Source organism: Lemur catta, chromosome 3 (genome assembly GCF_020740605.2).
Source record: "Lemur catta isolate mLemCat1 chromosome 3, mLemCat1.pri, whole genome shotgun sequence".
In the NCBI taxonomy this organism is placed as follows: Eukaryota; Metazoa; Chordata; class Mammalia; order Primates; family Lemuridae; genus Lemur; species Lemur catta.
Window position 1 is genome coordinate 85842743 of NC_059130.1, and position 15591 is coordinate 85858333.

Below are 15591 nucleotides of genomic sequence, written 5' to 3' on the forward strand. Positions count from 1 at the left end.
CGGGGTTGGCTCGATTGCGGCATCTGGTTGGTGTGGTCCTTTAATAGTTTTTCAAGGCCTCTTACCTCCGCTGGTCGGAGCCCCACAGCAGGTCCCACAAGTTAGGCAGGCAGGGTGATTGTCTTCACTTGGCCCGGAAAGTTCCCCCAGGGCCTGGGGGCCTGGTAGGGTTGAACCTGGCTTTGACTTTACAGGTTTTCCTCGCTGGGGCCTCTCTCCTCCCTGGCTTTTGTTCAGAAGCAGGGAGCACTTGGGTGTCTGCCCTTCCCCTGGGCATTTTCAGCTTTGGGCGTTAAGCAAAGGGGGGCCCTGGTCCTCGTGCAAGGCTGATGGTAGATTCTACCTTGAGCCTGGAGGCTGCCCAGGGCCAGGCCTTAACTCTGCTGCCCCCTTCTGGGATGGCCAGCTCTCTCCCCACGCACTGTCCCCACCTGCTGTTCCCATCAGGGAATTGGCCCATGTGGGGGGCAGAGGAAGAAGTCTGTCATCCACTGGTGGCAATGAAATAGACCCAAGCTAGTGTGGCTTGGAAGACATTGAGTCACAGATTTCTTATTGCCCAGGGAGACGTGGGTGGGGACCTGCGGTCCTAACAGGTGCCGTCAGCCCCCACCGAGACCCGGACCCAAAGGCGGGCAGGCTCGCCATTGCCAGACTGCGTGTTCTCAGTGAGTCCCATTGGCTCACTTGCCTCCTGTGGTGGGGGTGGCTCCCCTGCTTGTCGCACGTGTTGTAGGCATGTCAGTTGTTTGGCCGACCAGCAAGTGGAAATACTGTACTTTAATCTGAAAAGTAGTGGCGGGGGCCCCTCCTCTCTTCCCTGGGACGCCAGGCCCAGAGCCCCATCCCGGGAGCCTGCCCACCCAGCCCCGCTTCTCCACTCTGCTCTTGCTCTCCCCGTGGTCCGGACTAGTACTTTGCAGATTGCATCAGGGAGCCACTTACCCCAATTAAAACAGTGAGGGTGGGGGAGGGAGGAAATGGGTTGGGGTGTGTTTTAGCTAATGCAGGGAGTGCTTTTTAAAAGGCAGGTAGAAAACTTTTTTCTCTTTGTAGATCAATTAAAAACCCTTCTTAAAATTAACCACCGGGAAGGCGTGTCAGTGGGCTGTTTGCTTACGTGCACCCCTCCCCCAATAGAAAAGCCATACTCTCAATGCCTTTGGAAATTTCTATGAAAGGTGACCAAGTGTGTTTTCAAAGAGCTCTCCCTCTGTGATAAATGCTAGGTAGTGACTGAGCCTGCGGCCCCTGGGGAGAGAGAAGAAAGCCTGGCTGAGAGTTGAAGAATCATCCCCGAGAGGGTGGGGCGGCTGGCTGCACCTCCCCGGGGTCCACACGGCCTGCTGGCAGCAGCAGGCACTAAGACGGGCATCTTGTCAGCCGGGCAGATGGTGTTCACCTGCTCGGGACACGCTCCCTGGTGCTGGGGCCCTCCGAGCTGTGGGATAATAACAGACAGCTGCCAGCTCTGGACGGAGATCTGCGGGCATTCAAAGGCTTGGAAGTGTGCAGGGAGCAGGAGCCTGCTAGGGCCTCCCTGCGCGCACAGCGCTGCGTCTCGTCCTTTGTTTTGAGATTTGCTCCCCCCACCCCTTCCCCGCACCAACATCCGAGCAACAAGAGCGTTTTAATAGCGGACAGTTCTGTTTTGGAAACGACAAGAAAGCGCCTTGTCGAGTGTGACCTGGCCTCTCCTTTGTCCTGCCTCCCCTGCTTTGTGTGCGCCTGCAATGGGTTTTGTTCCAAGGGGCAAAGGAGTTGGACATGGATTTGGTGTGTTCCTGGGGTTTTCTTTCTTTTTCCTTTTTTGGCAGCGGCTAAAGCTTTTGGTTATTTCTGAGTACAGGGCAAATGGGGAGTTAGGGAGTAGTGTGTCAGGAACAGTGAGTGGCAAAGAAGCCAACTTTCTGACCGCCTGGCGTTGTCTCCGCTCATTGTATACATGTGCGTAGGACAAATAATTTCTCACAGCGCAGTCTGCCTCTGGTCCGAATGGGAAGGGTTTCCCCAAATACCCGTCCCGGCAAGGCTGGCTGTTTGAGAGCCGGCTACGTCTCCCTCCTTCGCTGTGCAGGGAAGGGATGCGGATGTTGCCCTGTTGTCCTGCTACTACACCTTGGCTAACGTCTTCCCTGGCTGATGTCAACTTGATCAGGCTCGACTCAGCATCACCAGCACTCGTTAGGATACTTCGGAAATTGTGTACAGTTCGGGGGCAGCTCAGTTTGAACGAGGTCTGATAGAAATTCAGAACCTCCCAGAAGACAGGTTTGCCAAGCAAATGAGTGGTGTTAAAAAGATGTGGGAAGGTTACAAAACCTGCCCAATAATTGTAAACTGCTTGAAATCAGTGTGTTCTGTTTGCTTACCTGCACTGGGGACACTAATGACAGATGACCCCTGTTTAGTCACTGAAGCCATATTCTGGGTATGCCCCATACAGTTCATAAGAAGAGCGTTATAATTTTGTTACAGTGTTTTTTCTCCTATTCCTAATTATTCCAAGCCAGCGAGATTTTTCTTGTATGAGCCACTGGCAGAGATTATCTTTTCCTTAGGTATTCTGAGAGAGTCTTAGTTTTCAGGACCGACCTCTCGGAACGTATCCTATTCTTCTTTGTTATTTTAATTATTGAAGAGCATCCTTGATGAAGGGTTTGGGGGTTGTTTATTTGGGAGGAGGTATTAGAACATGACTTAATGTATTCTACAAACACTGGAGATAGGAAGATGGATTAAGACAGGTTTCCTGCCCTCCAGGAGCCCAAGTCTAGCAGAGACAGACAAAGCATTAAACATAACAAAGCCACCAAGGTTCCTTGCCAGGCCCAGGCCAGTATCAGTCGGGGCACAGAGGAGAGGGGAGAGGTTGCTTCTCCCCGGGCCAGGGGAGACATGGGGGTGGGCATAAAAGTGGGTAGAGAAGGTGATGCTGAAGTTGTTTTGGGAATAGACAGAAGAGTAGGTGTTTCCCAGGGGAGGGTTGGAGCAGTTCATTCGAAGGAGGCAGTGGGCCCTCGGGCTCTGGGGCCAGAAGGCAGAAGAAGGAACTAGGGAATGGGAGTGTGAGGTGCCCCAGGTAGCAGGGCCAGGTGACCTGTTGAAGCCTGGGCTTCATCCTGGAGATTGTGGGCGCAGGGAGTGACTGGAATGACACTTGAGGCTTCATTATTTGGCCTTTAGAATCCCAGGGTTGAAAGTCAAGGCAAGTAATGGTTGGTGGGCCCTGGTGGGAGAGTTGTAGTAGAAAGAGCCTGGTGTCAGGCAGACACCACCTCTGCCAGCTCCTCTGGGTGACCCTTGGCAATCTAAGCCTCATCATTCCTACTTTGTGATGCGATTTTTATAAAGTATCTACATGTTGGGGTTGGTGCAAAGGTAGGTAAAGAGAAGTGATCGCATGAAGCGCTCAGCACAAAGAAGCGCCAAAAAATGTTTATAGTTATTATTCTCTTTCTAATGATAATACCAATGACAGCTTCTAAGAAATGTGAGGGTCCTGGCCCCACTGTGCCCAGCCAGCAGCTTTCCCACTCAGCCCAGGAGGAACCCAGGTCGGAGGTGAAGATGGCTTCAGGTGAGGCCGACTGTGGCCGGGCTTTTTACCTCTGCCACACAGGCTGGTTTCAAATAACTAGGTCTTTGCCAATAGTGAACCTGGTGTCCTGGGCTGAAACTCTACGCCTGTTTGGACTTGTTGCTTTCCCTGCCCTCCAGTGGATGTGCTCTTTTGACACATAGCTGACACCAGCCTGGGCTTATCTCACCAAGGTGTGTGTTATGTTCCTTCCGTTCTTTCCCAGAGCAACAGTGTGGAGTAGAATATCCACTCACTCTTTGAGAGAGACCATGGGAGGAATAAGAAGTGAGTCCAGAGGCTGCCAGTCTGGCTAGAAGGGTGCTGGGAGTTGGGGACAGGATGGGAGGAGAGCACCTTCAGTCAGGGGAGGTCCAGGAAGGGCTACTGAGCAGCCTGTCATTTCCACGGGACCCCGAAGGGCAGCAGTATTTGTACAGGTGAGGATGGTGACAGGTGTGGTGGTGGAAGACAATGTCATAGCAAACAGCTTGCAGGGAAGAGTGACTGGGCTTGAGAAGAAACTGGCAGCGGGGGGAGCAGTCCCCAAGACAGAGAACCAGACAGTCTTACCCTCTTTGAGCCCCACATTCAAGGGAGAGTTTCTTTCCACCTGTGGGGCACCTTTTATAAAATCTCCAAACTCGAGTCCCCTGGCTTCTCCATGGCTCCCAGGGCTCAGCCTGGCAGAGGAAGCCAGGGGCCTGCAGCTCAAAGCTTTCTTCCTTTTAGGAGTATTCCCTGGCCCTGTGATTGCTCAGTAAGGGAACTTTCTGCTCTCCTAGACTCCAGCTCCAGCCAGGGATAGGTGTAAGTTGCTGTTTCCTCAGCTGTGATATCTGATTATAGAAAATTTTCTGTTAATAGAATCCCTATCGCATGCTACCTGCTGTACTAGGCAGGGGCTGTGTCCCCATTGAATAGGGAAAGGAGGCACTTGGAGGACCAGGGGCACTGGGAAGGGCAGGGCCTGGGTCTGTGCTGGGCATCTCACAGCTGTTGAATCTCTTCATTCCTCATGCGGGCCCTGGGGATTAAAGTGCTGGTTCCCCCTTACTCTGTTAAGAAACAGCCTGGAGTCCCTCAGCTAGCAGTGTCAAAGCTGAGGCTAGCTACCCATGGCCAGGCCTCCCATGCCACGCCTCCCATCAGATGCACTCGCCGAGCGGTCCCTGCCCCGTCCTTCTCTGATCATGATAAGTCTCAGCTGGGAGTGGACCACCTGAACCACACCGGTGGAGTGAGCTGCTCCACTAAGAGCAGCGTCTGTCTTGTGCGTCCTCGCTCCTTTGTGGTGTCAGTGGTGGGGTGTTTGTGTGGGCTTTGCAGGTGCATTTGTCTGTGATCACCTTCTCAGCAGCTACGCTGGCCGGGCCGAGACTCAGGTCACCATGGGACAGCTGAGAGACTTTGGTGCCAGGCCTGGGTTGTTCCCATGGGTGAGGACCCGTCCGTTCTCTGACAGCGTCCCCGAACTCAGCCTCCAGGCCTGCACCAACAGCGTTCCCCATCTAGCAGAAAGTCCCGGGATCTGGATCCAGTGACCCTCTGGACTGCGCTTTCTCACCTCTGCCTGTGGCTGTCCTCTCACCGCCTACTCCCCCGCGTGGGTAGCCTTTGCACGCACTGGACCTTCTGCCCAGTACTACCCATTCTTCTGTACCCCGCCCTGCTGTGCCCTTTGCCCACCCCCACTTCCTGACTCCCCGCTCAGCCTCACCTGGCCAGTGCCTCTCATCTGAGGAATCTCTTCACCCCACGTGCTGCTAGCCCTGTGCCCAAGTTGAACGAGTGTTTCCTGGTCCTCGGGGGAGACCCCACTCCAGAGCTCTTCAATTCAGGAAATTGAGGCATTGCTGTCATGTCCTGGAAGGGAGCCAGGTGGGCAACTAGTTCCAGGCCGCTGGTGTCCCGTGGAGTCATTCCCAGGTCCCTCTTGGCATGGTAAACAGCCTGGCTGCTTGTTCTCCTTGCCAAAAACCCTGGGTCTGAGTCCTGCCCTGTTTTCCTTGCCTGCTGCCGTTTGGTTCCAGCATGCATGGCCAAGTGCTCCCAGTTATGTTCAGATCTCATCACTGCCTCTCTGTCCTGCAGGGGCTCAGGGCTGCCCCCCACGTCACCCCTTGGCTCCGCGCTTCCCCTTGCCCGAAGTGCTGTGTCCCCATCCTGCCCATCACTCGTTCAGCAAACACGCGGCACTGCTGTGTGAGGCCACACGGGGCATTTCCAAGTTCCTCATAGCCACAAAACAAAGTCAGAAGAAACAGGTGAAATTAATTTTAATAATACGCTTTATTCAATCATGACTGAATATATCCACAATAACATTGTAAGAGGCCATCAATACAAAAATTATTAATGAGATCATTGATGGTCTTTTTTTTTTTTTTCTCCATGCTGGCTTTGAAACTTGGTGCGTGTTTCATGCGTGTGGCGCACCTCCATCTGAACCACCCGCATCTCCAGTAGTGAGCAGCCGCTTGTGGCCAGGGCTTCTGTGCAGGATCGTGGGTGTGGGTGTGGATGTTTAAGAGCACGAGGTTCTCAGAGTGGCAGGTCTGTTTTATGTGCCCTGTTTTGACTCTGCCATTTGGCGTTGCGGCCTGGGGCAGGCGACTTTCCCTCTCTGAGCTCGTTATCTGTACCCTATAGGGGAGGATGGGTGGAAGGACTCAGCGTGGAACCCAGCATATAGCATGGAGAGACAGTGGTGGCTGTTCATGTTGACATGGGGAACCAGGGGCAAGCACGGTGCCAGGACCTGCCCCCCACCCCCTGGGCTGACTGTCCTGGTGGTCAATATCAAACTGCCTGAACAAGGGCAGCGAAGTGTCAGAAGGGAGTGTGGTCTGGAGAGGCTTCGAGGTAGGTAGAGGCAGCCCACCCCAAGCCCACCTCTGCTCTCTTGGCCTCCAGAGCCAGCTGTGGCAGCACCAGCGCCCTGTGGCTTGCGTTAGCACACCCTTTGTCCTGTGTAATTAGTGTGGTGTGCCTGGCTCTTGTCTCTAATTGTGTTGTACAGCATGTACTTTATTATATCAGCATATAATACGCTAGCCTGGCAGTTATCTTGTTCGCTAATTGTTCCGCGTGCCTGTCTCATCTGCCCGCTAGATTACCTGCTCCCCCTGAGCAGCCGGCGCCATCTTCGGTGTCTTCTTTCTGCCGCTATGGGGCCCGGCACCACCGGGCATCGCTGGACGTGAGGAGTCCGGCACTGGGGCCTGGGTTCGAATCCTGCGTCCGCCACACTGACTCAGTCTGTGGCTGCGAACAAGTCACTCTACCTCCTGTTACAGATGAGCAGGGTGACACAAGTGGCTCTGAGCCCCCATGCCCTAGCATTCTTGAATGTCACAGAGATTCCTCCATTGGTTGATACCACTGAGGTGTTCTTGAAATGGTGAGAGCCGTCATCCCTTTGCTCAACAAGTATTTATTGGGTGTCCGCTAAGTGCCAGCTCCTGGGGAGGCAAGGACGAAAGGGACAGAGAGGATTTCTGCCCTCATGGTGCTTAAGGTCTAGGGAAGGAAACAACTATTAAAGGAATAAATGTGTCAATGTTGGAGTTGTGAGCTACACTCATTCAGTGGATATTTGAATACATTTTGCACAGCCTTGCCCGCACTGAACTCCGGGGGCAGGGCTGCCACAGTGGACAAAGCAGAGCTTGTCCTGTCCTGCCCTCCCCCTCCCAGGCTGGAGGGGAAGATGGGGAAATGGACAGGCACAGGGTGTCCTTGTGCACGTGGCGCATCAGGCCGGGAGAGGTGGAGGGTCTTTCTGTCGAGCTCCTTCTGGAGTCACAGGAAAATCCAGAGAGGAGCCACGAAGTTCACACCTCCCTCCTCCTTCCCGAGAAGGCAGGGCTGGGGGGCTGGGGGGCTGGGATGTTTGTGTTCCTGCCTTTGTGTATACAATTTGGGGGAGGCGCGGGTAGGATTCTAAACCCAAACCAGATGAAGGTGGTGCCTGCGGGTGCCTGGGAGCAGGGGGCGGCCCTGGGCACATGTGGCTGGGTCACCCTTTGTAATTACACCACTGTGGCGAAGGCCCCGGAACCTGGGGTGGCGGCGGCAGGGGGCGGGTGGGGGATGCCTGGCTTCCCATCTGCTCAGCCTCGCTTGGCTCTGCATGGATTAGTTCTGTTTGGGTTGGAGCTTACTGCTGTGTGTGTTTTTCATCCCCCCTCCCATTTGTTCTCTCCCCGGCCTGAGCGCCAGCTCGGGCTCCACGCCGTGGGAGCAGCAAGGGTCCCAGCGTGGGAGGGAGAATTGTGAAGTGGCCATTATCCAAACAAGAAAGGGAATAATTGGAGTTTGCATTCTTCTGGGGCTCTATGGAAACTGGGATGTGGCTGGGGGGTGGAATGGGGGGTGCTGAGACCTCAGGAAAGCGAGAAGTTGGGGCAGAGTCCGTAGAAACGAGGTGCAGGATGGTATGTGTGTGTGAGCATCACCTGGTGTAGTGTGCCCCTTAGGTTAGTTTGTGCTGCTAAACCAAAGCTGGCGTGCTGCTACTGGTGGTGTTCTTTAATAATATTTTCTTGCAGATAGGATTTCTGAATGGGCACTAATTCCTTCCTGCCTAGCGGTTCCTGGTGAGGCTTTTATTGCAGGAAACTGTTGGCAGAGAATTAACACACAGGCAGTGTGATGTAGTACAACAGACTGGATGTGGGTCTGCCCCTGACCGTGCCAAGTGACCTCTCTGAGCCTCAGTTTCCCCAGTCTGTTAAGTGGGGATATTGATTCCTATCCTGTGGGGTTGTCGAGTGGAGGAAATAAATAAGAAGTGTAAGAGACCCAGTGCCACCCATTGGACGCGGGAAGTGTTCAGTAGAACCTAAAAGTGCCCTTCTCTTAAATGCCACCCTGGGTGGGTGCCCAGGGCGTTTGGGGTGTTGGAAGTGCCCATGGATGTGAGTGGATTCCCTGATGAGGTTCACAGGTCTTCTGCAGGGTAAGGCATCTTTGTGGGAAAACAACTTTGCTGTGACCTTCTTTTTGACATAAAAACACATGGCCCATTGCTCTTATTGGAGTTCCCCCAGTATCTACTGGGAGCCCAGCCACGGAATGGACATTTTGGAGAGGGGGGAGGGGAAGGCAGAAGCAGCTCTGGTCTTGGCCCTCCCAGAGTCTACATTCTAGCTTGAGAATCAAAATTTCACACATGTGGAACAATTAGAGAAAAATAACAGATGGTGTCTGATCAGATGTCACCGCTCTGTGAAGCTGTCCCAGACTGCCCCACCCTCTGGCAGAAATAATCCTTCCTTTCTCTGGGATCCTGGGGCCGAGTACAGGCCTGTGCAGTACCATGCATCACGTTGGTTTATAATTGGTCGTTTGTGCCATTAATTTGTGCGGCAGCAAATGTGTATCAAGTGCCTTCACGTGCCAGGTACTTGGTCCCTCCTTGTACCCTTGCCGAGCACCTGTTCTCGGCTGCTGAGCTGAATTGACACGATGTTCTCCACTCCCAGGGTTTCCAAGCTAGCGCGTGCTTTTCACTTGTGCTGGCCCATGAGCCTCTGGGCCAGCTCTTCCTGGGCAGCCCTGACTCTCTAGGGCCTCTTGTTTGGATATTTGGTCCTCAGTAGCCCTCTCCTGGGTTTGGTCTTTTTTTTTTTTTTTGAGACAGAGTCTCATTCTGTTGCCCTGGGTAGGGTGCAGTGGCGTCGTCATAGCTCACTACAACCTCAAACTCCTGGGCTTAAGTGAGCCTCCTGCCTCAGCTTCCCGATGGCACTGCAGGCGCTTGTCACTATGCCTGGCTAATTTTTTTCTATTTTTGGTGGAGACAGCATCTTGCTGTAGCTCAGGCTGGTCTCAAACTCCTGACCTTAAGTGATCCTCCCGGCTCAGCCTCCCAGAGTACTAGGATTACAAGTGTGAGCCACGGCACCCAGCCCTGGGTTTGGTCTTACTGTAGGGCTGGTAAATTGGGGAGTGGTCTTTGGGGGCTTTGGGCCAGCCTGGAGGTGTCAGTGAAGACTTTGACCAGCCACCGGTCCAGTGTTACTAACCAGTGTGATGTCTGACACTCTCTTATCTCTCTAGGCCTTTACTAGGATTGGATTAAATCTTTGGTATTGGCTCTGAGACTTTAAGTTTCTTTTGGAAATGGTGTTGTCCTGGAAATGCCTTCAATGTACTGAACCTTTAGCCAGGCCCTGGAGGTGCAGAAGAGACCCTCTGCCCTCCGTGGTCTGATGGCCTAGTGGGAAAGACAGACATAAGCAGATGCTGATGGTGTGCAAGAGTCACTGCGTGTCCTAAGAGAAGGCCTGGCTGGCTGTAACCAGAGGGCATCCTGGGTGAGGTGGCCTGTCATGTGGACCTGAAAGAGAAGAAAGAAATAGAAGTTGGTGACAGAGGGAAGAGTGTGATGAGGGCATTCCAGGCAAGAGGAGCGTCTGTGTAAATGCATGGAAGCTTGAAAAGACCTGCCACATTCAGAGGACGAGGACTGTGGATGGAGCAGGGAATGGTTCAGGCCGGGTTCCGAAGGGCCCAGCTAAGCTGGCGTGCAGCAGCAGGAGAGAATCCCCCGAGGTCGTGAGCCTGCGCAGTCAATGGTCTGGGTCAGATCTGTCTAGAGAAAGGGGTAGACTGAGGCCAGTTATCAGTGACAGGCTGATGCAGCGGTCCAGGCTTGAGGACAGAGGCGGATGGAGGAGGCAGGCACTGGGGTAGTTGTATGGACTGAGAAGTTGGGCTGGCCACTGAGAGCTAGGGTGGTCAAGAGGATTACCCACAGCCCCCTTGGCCCTCAGACATTTTCCTAATAATTTGGTGCCCTTGTGCTCAAGAGAGTGGGCTTGCAGATGATTATAAACAGCGAGATTTGTGGGGTGCATTGAAAAAAAAGCTGTCCCTATCCAGATTATCCAAGGGGTGACAGGGCGGTGGAATAAGAGGCACCCTGGCCAGGTCTGCTGCTTCGGGCCTTAGTTTCTCCTTTGGTGAAAATGGTGGTGGTGCGGGAACATCAGGCCAGTGCCTCAGGTGCGCTGGCACACCCCTGTGACTGCCACCTTTGTTTCCAGGGGTTGAGGATCACTCACGCAGGGCAGGGTGGCTCCGTTCTTGGCAAGTGGAGTGGAAAATGCCGGTGTCCTGCAGCGCATCCCAGGGCGTGGGGATGGGTGTGTGTGTACCTGGCTAGGCATGCCCCCTTAATATCTCCCTTGGACAGAGCATCTATGCGAGCCCAGGCTGGAACCTGCACGGGGTCCTTTCCCTTCTGAAATATTGTCTTCCCTACTAAATATGAATAATAACCAAGCACAAACCCTCAGCAGGACTGAACCCCCAGCACACCCTGGGGGGTGTTGCCTGTGAGTGTTTGTGTCTCCAGGCCCGTCCTCCGCCCAGCATGACACCTTGAACAGAGCTGTGTGTGTGTGTGTGTGTGTGTGTGTGTGTGTGTGTGTGTGTATGTGTTGTTTTTGTTACTTTGGAGCCACTGCAGAATTTCTCCCCGCTGCCAAGTTATTTCCTTGGGATATATTTAGATAAAGCGAGATGATCGAGAAGTGGGCGACGTGTGTTTGCACAGGGATGTTTGCACACGTTGACCGTGGTGTTTTCAGAGCTGACGTCCGGGAGCTGGATCAGAGAAGGGCTGCAGTGTATCTTCTCTTGGAGGGGTGGGAGAGGTCAGGGAGAGAGTGAGTGGCAAGACAAGTCCTCTCTTCCAAAGATGTGAAGCAGCAAGCAGTTTGGACCCCATACCACACCCCTCTGCCGCCTCCTTCCCATCTGAATGAAGTAGGGGTCTAGAGCTGAAAAAATGCGGGGAGGTAGCTGTGAGCCCTACACTCTGCCCAGGAGGGCAGCTGTCCCCCGGGGTGGGGTGGCCTCTGGTATTACACACTGATAAGATATGAAATCAAATTACTCTGTGGTTTGTATTTATTGAAAGTCTTGGGAACAGCACCGGCTCCCAGGGTGGGGTAGACAGGTCTGGCCCCACATCCCTGCTGGGACCACTGCCCCGCACTGCCTCCCTCCCTGCCCCCGTGTCAGCGTGCCCCTCGGCTGGAGCACGTGCCTTCCCTGTGGCAGCATGGCGTGGCGGTGCAGAGAGGGGTCTGACCTGGGCCTCCCCAGGCCTAATCAGCTTACAGTGGGGCAGGGCAGTGCTCTTCTGTTATTAAATTCAGAGCCTAGGTCTTCGCGATGGAGGCAGCTTTAATGAGATTAGAAAGCTTAACCGAGAGGCCAATTAAATCTGGGCCCATACCTGTTTGGGCGGCTGTCTAAGCCCTGACCTGTACCCAGAGGCTTCCTGCAGGCCTCCTGGGAGCCTGGCTGGGGAGGGCAGGGGGGCAGAGGAGGCCTGCCCATCTGGCCCTGCCGCCCCCGGAACCTGGGATCTGTTTCCCCCGCCGGGGTCGGGCCAGAGGCGGAACCTAAGAGGGACCTGATGGAACATCTGGTCCAGCTCCCGGAACCCGGTCCCTGCACCCTGGGGGGACAGGCAGTTAAGTTGTTACAGTGCTCCCAGGGTGATTCTGAGGCGCAGCCAGGCTTGGAGCCCGGGAATTGCATCCACTCCCTCTGCTTTGTAGGTGGGGCAGCCCTCCAGGCCCGACTCCTCACCCAGGGCTCCTGTCGCTGGCACAGCGTCGTCTTTTCTTTCCCAGCTCCCTTGATTGTCCGGGGTGATGGGCGTGGCGTTGCTGCCCTTCTGTTCACCCAGCTTTTATGGTTTTTTCTTCATTTGCGCTTCAAGCCACTGTGTGAGGTAGTCCAGGCAGGGAATGGTGACTTCCCTTTTTACAGACGGGCAAATTAAGGTTGGAGACCTGCTCTGAATCGGTGCTGGACCCAGAGGGCCTGATTCAAGGGTTGAGGTCTTTCCTTTCCACGACTGAAGTCTTCCGTGTGGGTCCCACTGTCGGGGGTGGGTGGTATATGGGTTTGTGACATCTGGACCCAGCCAGGAAGAAAATCCCAGCATCCATCAACTCTGACCTTGTGTAAGACACTCAACTGTTCTGATCGTCACCAGCAAGATAGGCCGGATACAAAATGCAGGAGGGGCTTCGCCCACCTCGGGAGATTGTCGGCAGGATTAAGTGAGAACAGCCTCCTTGGTGCCTGCAGTCTCTGGACATGGGGGGATGACTGCCGTTCCTCAGATGCAGCGCCAGGGAGCCTTAGGGGCAGGGATGGGCGAGCTTTTAGGTCTGCCCTACAGGGGGGTGGTACCCAGCTGTCCCCACAGGGGACAGGCCATCCTTGGTGGAGACAGGCAGAGAGGAGGGTGTAGGAGGAGTAACCTTCAACAGGTATTTACAGAACACTTGGCTGATGCCTGCCAGGCACTGTTCCAGGGGGTGCGGCAGAAACTTCACCCTCAGAAATGCAGCGAGGCAGGCAGGGTTTATTATCCTGGCTTTCTAGATGAGACGGCCGAGGCGCAAACGTCTTGGGAAGCCCAGGTTCCAGACCTTTCCTTTCCTTGACAGTGGTGTGTGGGCTGGAGGCCGCGTCTCTACAGCTGAGCTGTGGGGCTCCTTCCTGTTCTAGGTTTTAGATTCTGAAGTTTCTGAAGGCCCACATTTAATCAATAATTCCTTGACCCAGGCAATGGCCTTCAATGGGACTGGGCAAAAACAGAAGAAAAACAGACAGCTTTAGACCAGATCTGTGGCAGAGTGGGAGCTTGGTCATCTGTCAAGAGAGATCCTGCTCTCTCTGACTTCCCAGTTTCAAGCGAGGAAGTGAACCAGGATTCAGATTCATATCTCCCCAGAGGTTTCCACGTTTGTCCTCCAACAATCGTTTGAGAAGAGAAACATGAAAACCTTTGGGAGTTAAGGCTGCTTTTCACCCCTTTTGACATTTGGGCTTACCAAAGTCCTACCTGTTTCTTAAAGTTACGTCTTTATAAAGGAGACAAATAAGGAAGAAGGAAGAAATTTCCCAGAAGAGTCAGGACTAGCTTTGTCCAAAAAGCTCCTACATGGTCACCAGTCATTTGATGTTTGTTGATATTAGACACAGTAAATATTTGGATTCTACTTCTTTTGGAGCCAGCAGTCCTGCAGGGAGATAGCTTTTGTCTATGTAATACGGTCAGGTAGAAAATGCTAGAAGAGTCATAGGTAGAGTCTCCTGTGGGGTTGGAGGATGAATAATAAATCACTCTGCCTGGGGTCCAGGGCTACCGGAGGGATGTATTGGAGTGGCAGAAACCAGCAGGAAGATGGGCATTCCGGACGGAGGAGATGGCGTGTGCAAAGGCCAGGGACCAGCCCGTGTTCCTATGGCTCACGGTATGAGACAAGAGGGAGGTTGGAATGGGAGGAAGAGAAGAGAGGCGGAGATGAGATCACAGCCCTCTCGTTATCTCTTTATTTTCTTTAACTCTCATGCCTACCCCAAGAAAGAGACTGTCCCGTGTTACGCAGGGCACGTCTCTAGTCCGGGGTGAGCTGCCTCCCTCTCGGAATTATCCAGGGAGCTGAGGCTCCTGCCCTAAAGCCAGTGCTCTGTCTGCCTCACCCCCGCAGCCCTGGGTTAGGAAGCAGCCCGTTGGTGGTGCGTGTTACGTTGGTGTCTCATGCAAGGGACACAGATGGGAACTGGCATCTTCTAGTATGGAATTGTAGCTCATGAACCTACTCATGACTGGGCAGCAGGGGTGTTTGGTGGGTGACTAGTTGTTCTATATATAGATAAATAGAAAGGGATGGAGGGAGGGACAGGGGACCTGAGACCTGACTGTTGAGGGAGTGGCTGCAGTTGTTCCCAGGACATAGTAAGCACAGGGGTGGGACAGTGCAGGGGTGTAGCCAGAGCCCCCCCGTGGGCTGCAGAGAGGCTGGTCTCTCAGCTCTCCACCTGCTCTCTGCCGCTCTCAGGTTTCCTCTCCTGTCAAGTGAGGTGCTGAGAAAGGAGGGGAGGTTGAGGACGGTGCATTCCTCCCGAGCGAGCTCAGGGCCTGCTCTGTGGTCTGTCTCTGATTCCCAGAACCATGTTCCCTATAAATCTGCAGCTTGGAGGGTCTAGCTGTGAAGGACAGCCCCCAGGTTGGCAGAGGATCCTCTCCCTGTTGGGTGCATTTCTGGGAGGAGGATAAAGGTGTCTCAGGGTAGGACCTTTGCCTGCTGTCCTCCTCTGTTTCCACCTAGGCCCAGGAGCAGGCCTTGTCCTTCTGCCGTCCCTGGGCCCCCCAGGTAGCAGGCAGGTTCTCTCAGCCCCTTTCAGAGGCCTGTGGGGAAAGTGACTGCTTGGGCCAGTTGAGCAGACGTCCGTCTTCAGAGAGGCAGGGCATCCAACCTGCCAGGATAAATGGCAGGCTTGTTGCGGAGATGGGAGGGAGGTTGGGCTGAGAAGGCTGGGAGAGGCAGCTCTATCTCAGCGACCCACAGTGACCACTGGAACCCTTCCTTGCACCCAGCCCCCTGGCCCTGTCTCGACTCCTTCCACAGCGGGAATAGCAGCAGGAGCTCAGCTTCGTGAGGCCACCCTGATCCCGCTCATCACCGATGTCCCTCCTTGGAACCATGAATGCTTTTCCCAGACGGTAGCTGAGGCTGTCTTCTCAGTTGTCTTGGGCCGGGGATACAGTGATGATTCCCATTTTACTGATGTGACTGGTGACTCAGGAGTCGTGGGCTGCCCAAGCCATTTGCCAGCAAGGGCTGAGCGGCACCAGCATCTAGGTTTTCTGAGCACCCAAAGCTGGGCTTTTGCAGATGGAGGGAACGGTGTCCTGAGACAGGCATGGACAGAGAGAGAGAGAGAGAGAGAGAGAGAGAGAAAGAGAGAGAGAGTGTGTGTGTGTATTGGTGGTGGTCGTGTTACTTGGAGTGAAGGGACTAGTTATTTGGATATAGCCAAATGGTAAGTTAATAGAAGGTGACTGAGATAACTAGTCTTGGAGTTTGATCTTGTAGACACGGTGACTTCTCCTGAAAAGCAGCATTTCTGCGAGAGTTTTATTCTTCCAAAAAACATTTACTGAGCCAGCATCTTCTCTGTGCTGT

The 15591-nt window shown here is 54.0% G+C and overlaps 1 protein-coding gene across 3 annotated transcripts in view; it reads left to right on the forward strand.

The window, feature by feature from the left end:
* SSBP3 (single stranded DNA binding protein 3) overlaps positions 1-15591 on the forward strand; it is a 155768-nt gene that overhangs the window by 83572 nt on the left and 56605 nt on the right. The window contains exon 1 of one of the 3 annotated variants that reach the window (XM_045547953.1): positions 13806-13875. The exons of the other annotated variants lie outside the window; for them this stretch is intronic. Coding sequence (XP_045403909.1) covers positions 13828-13875 — 48 coding nt within the window. The 5' untranslated portion in view covers positions 13806-13827. Of the gene's footprint in view, positions 1-13805; positions 13876-15591 lie in introns of those variants that run through there. 3 annotated transcript variants of the gene reach the window in all.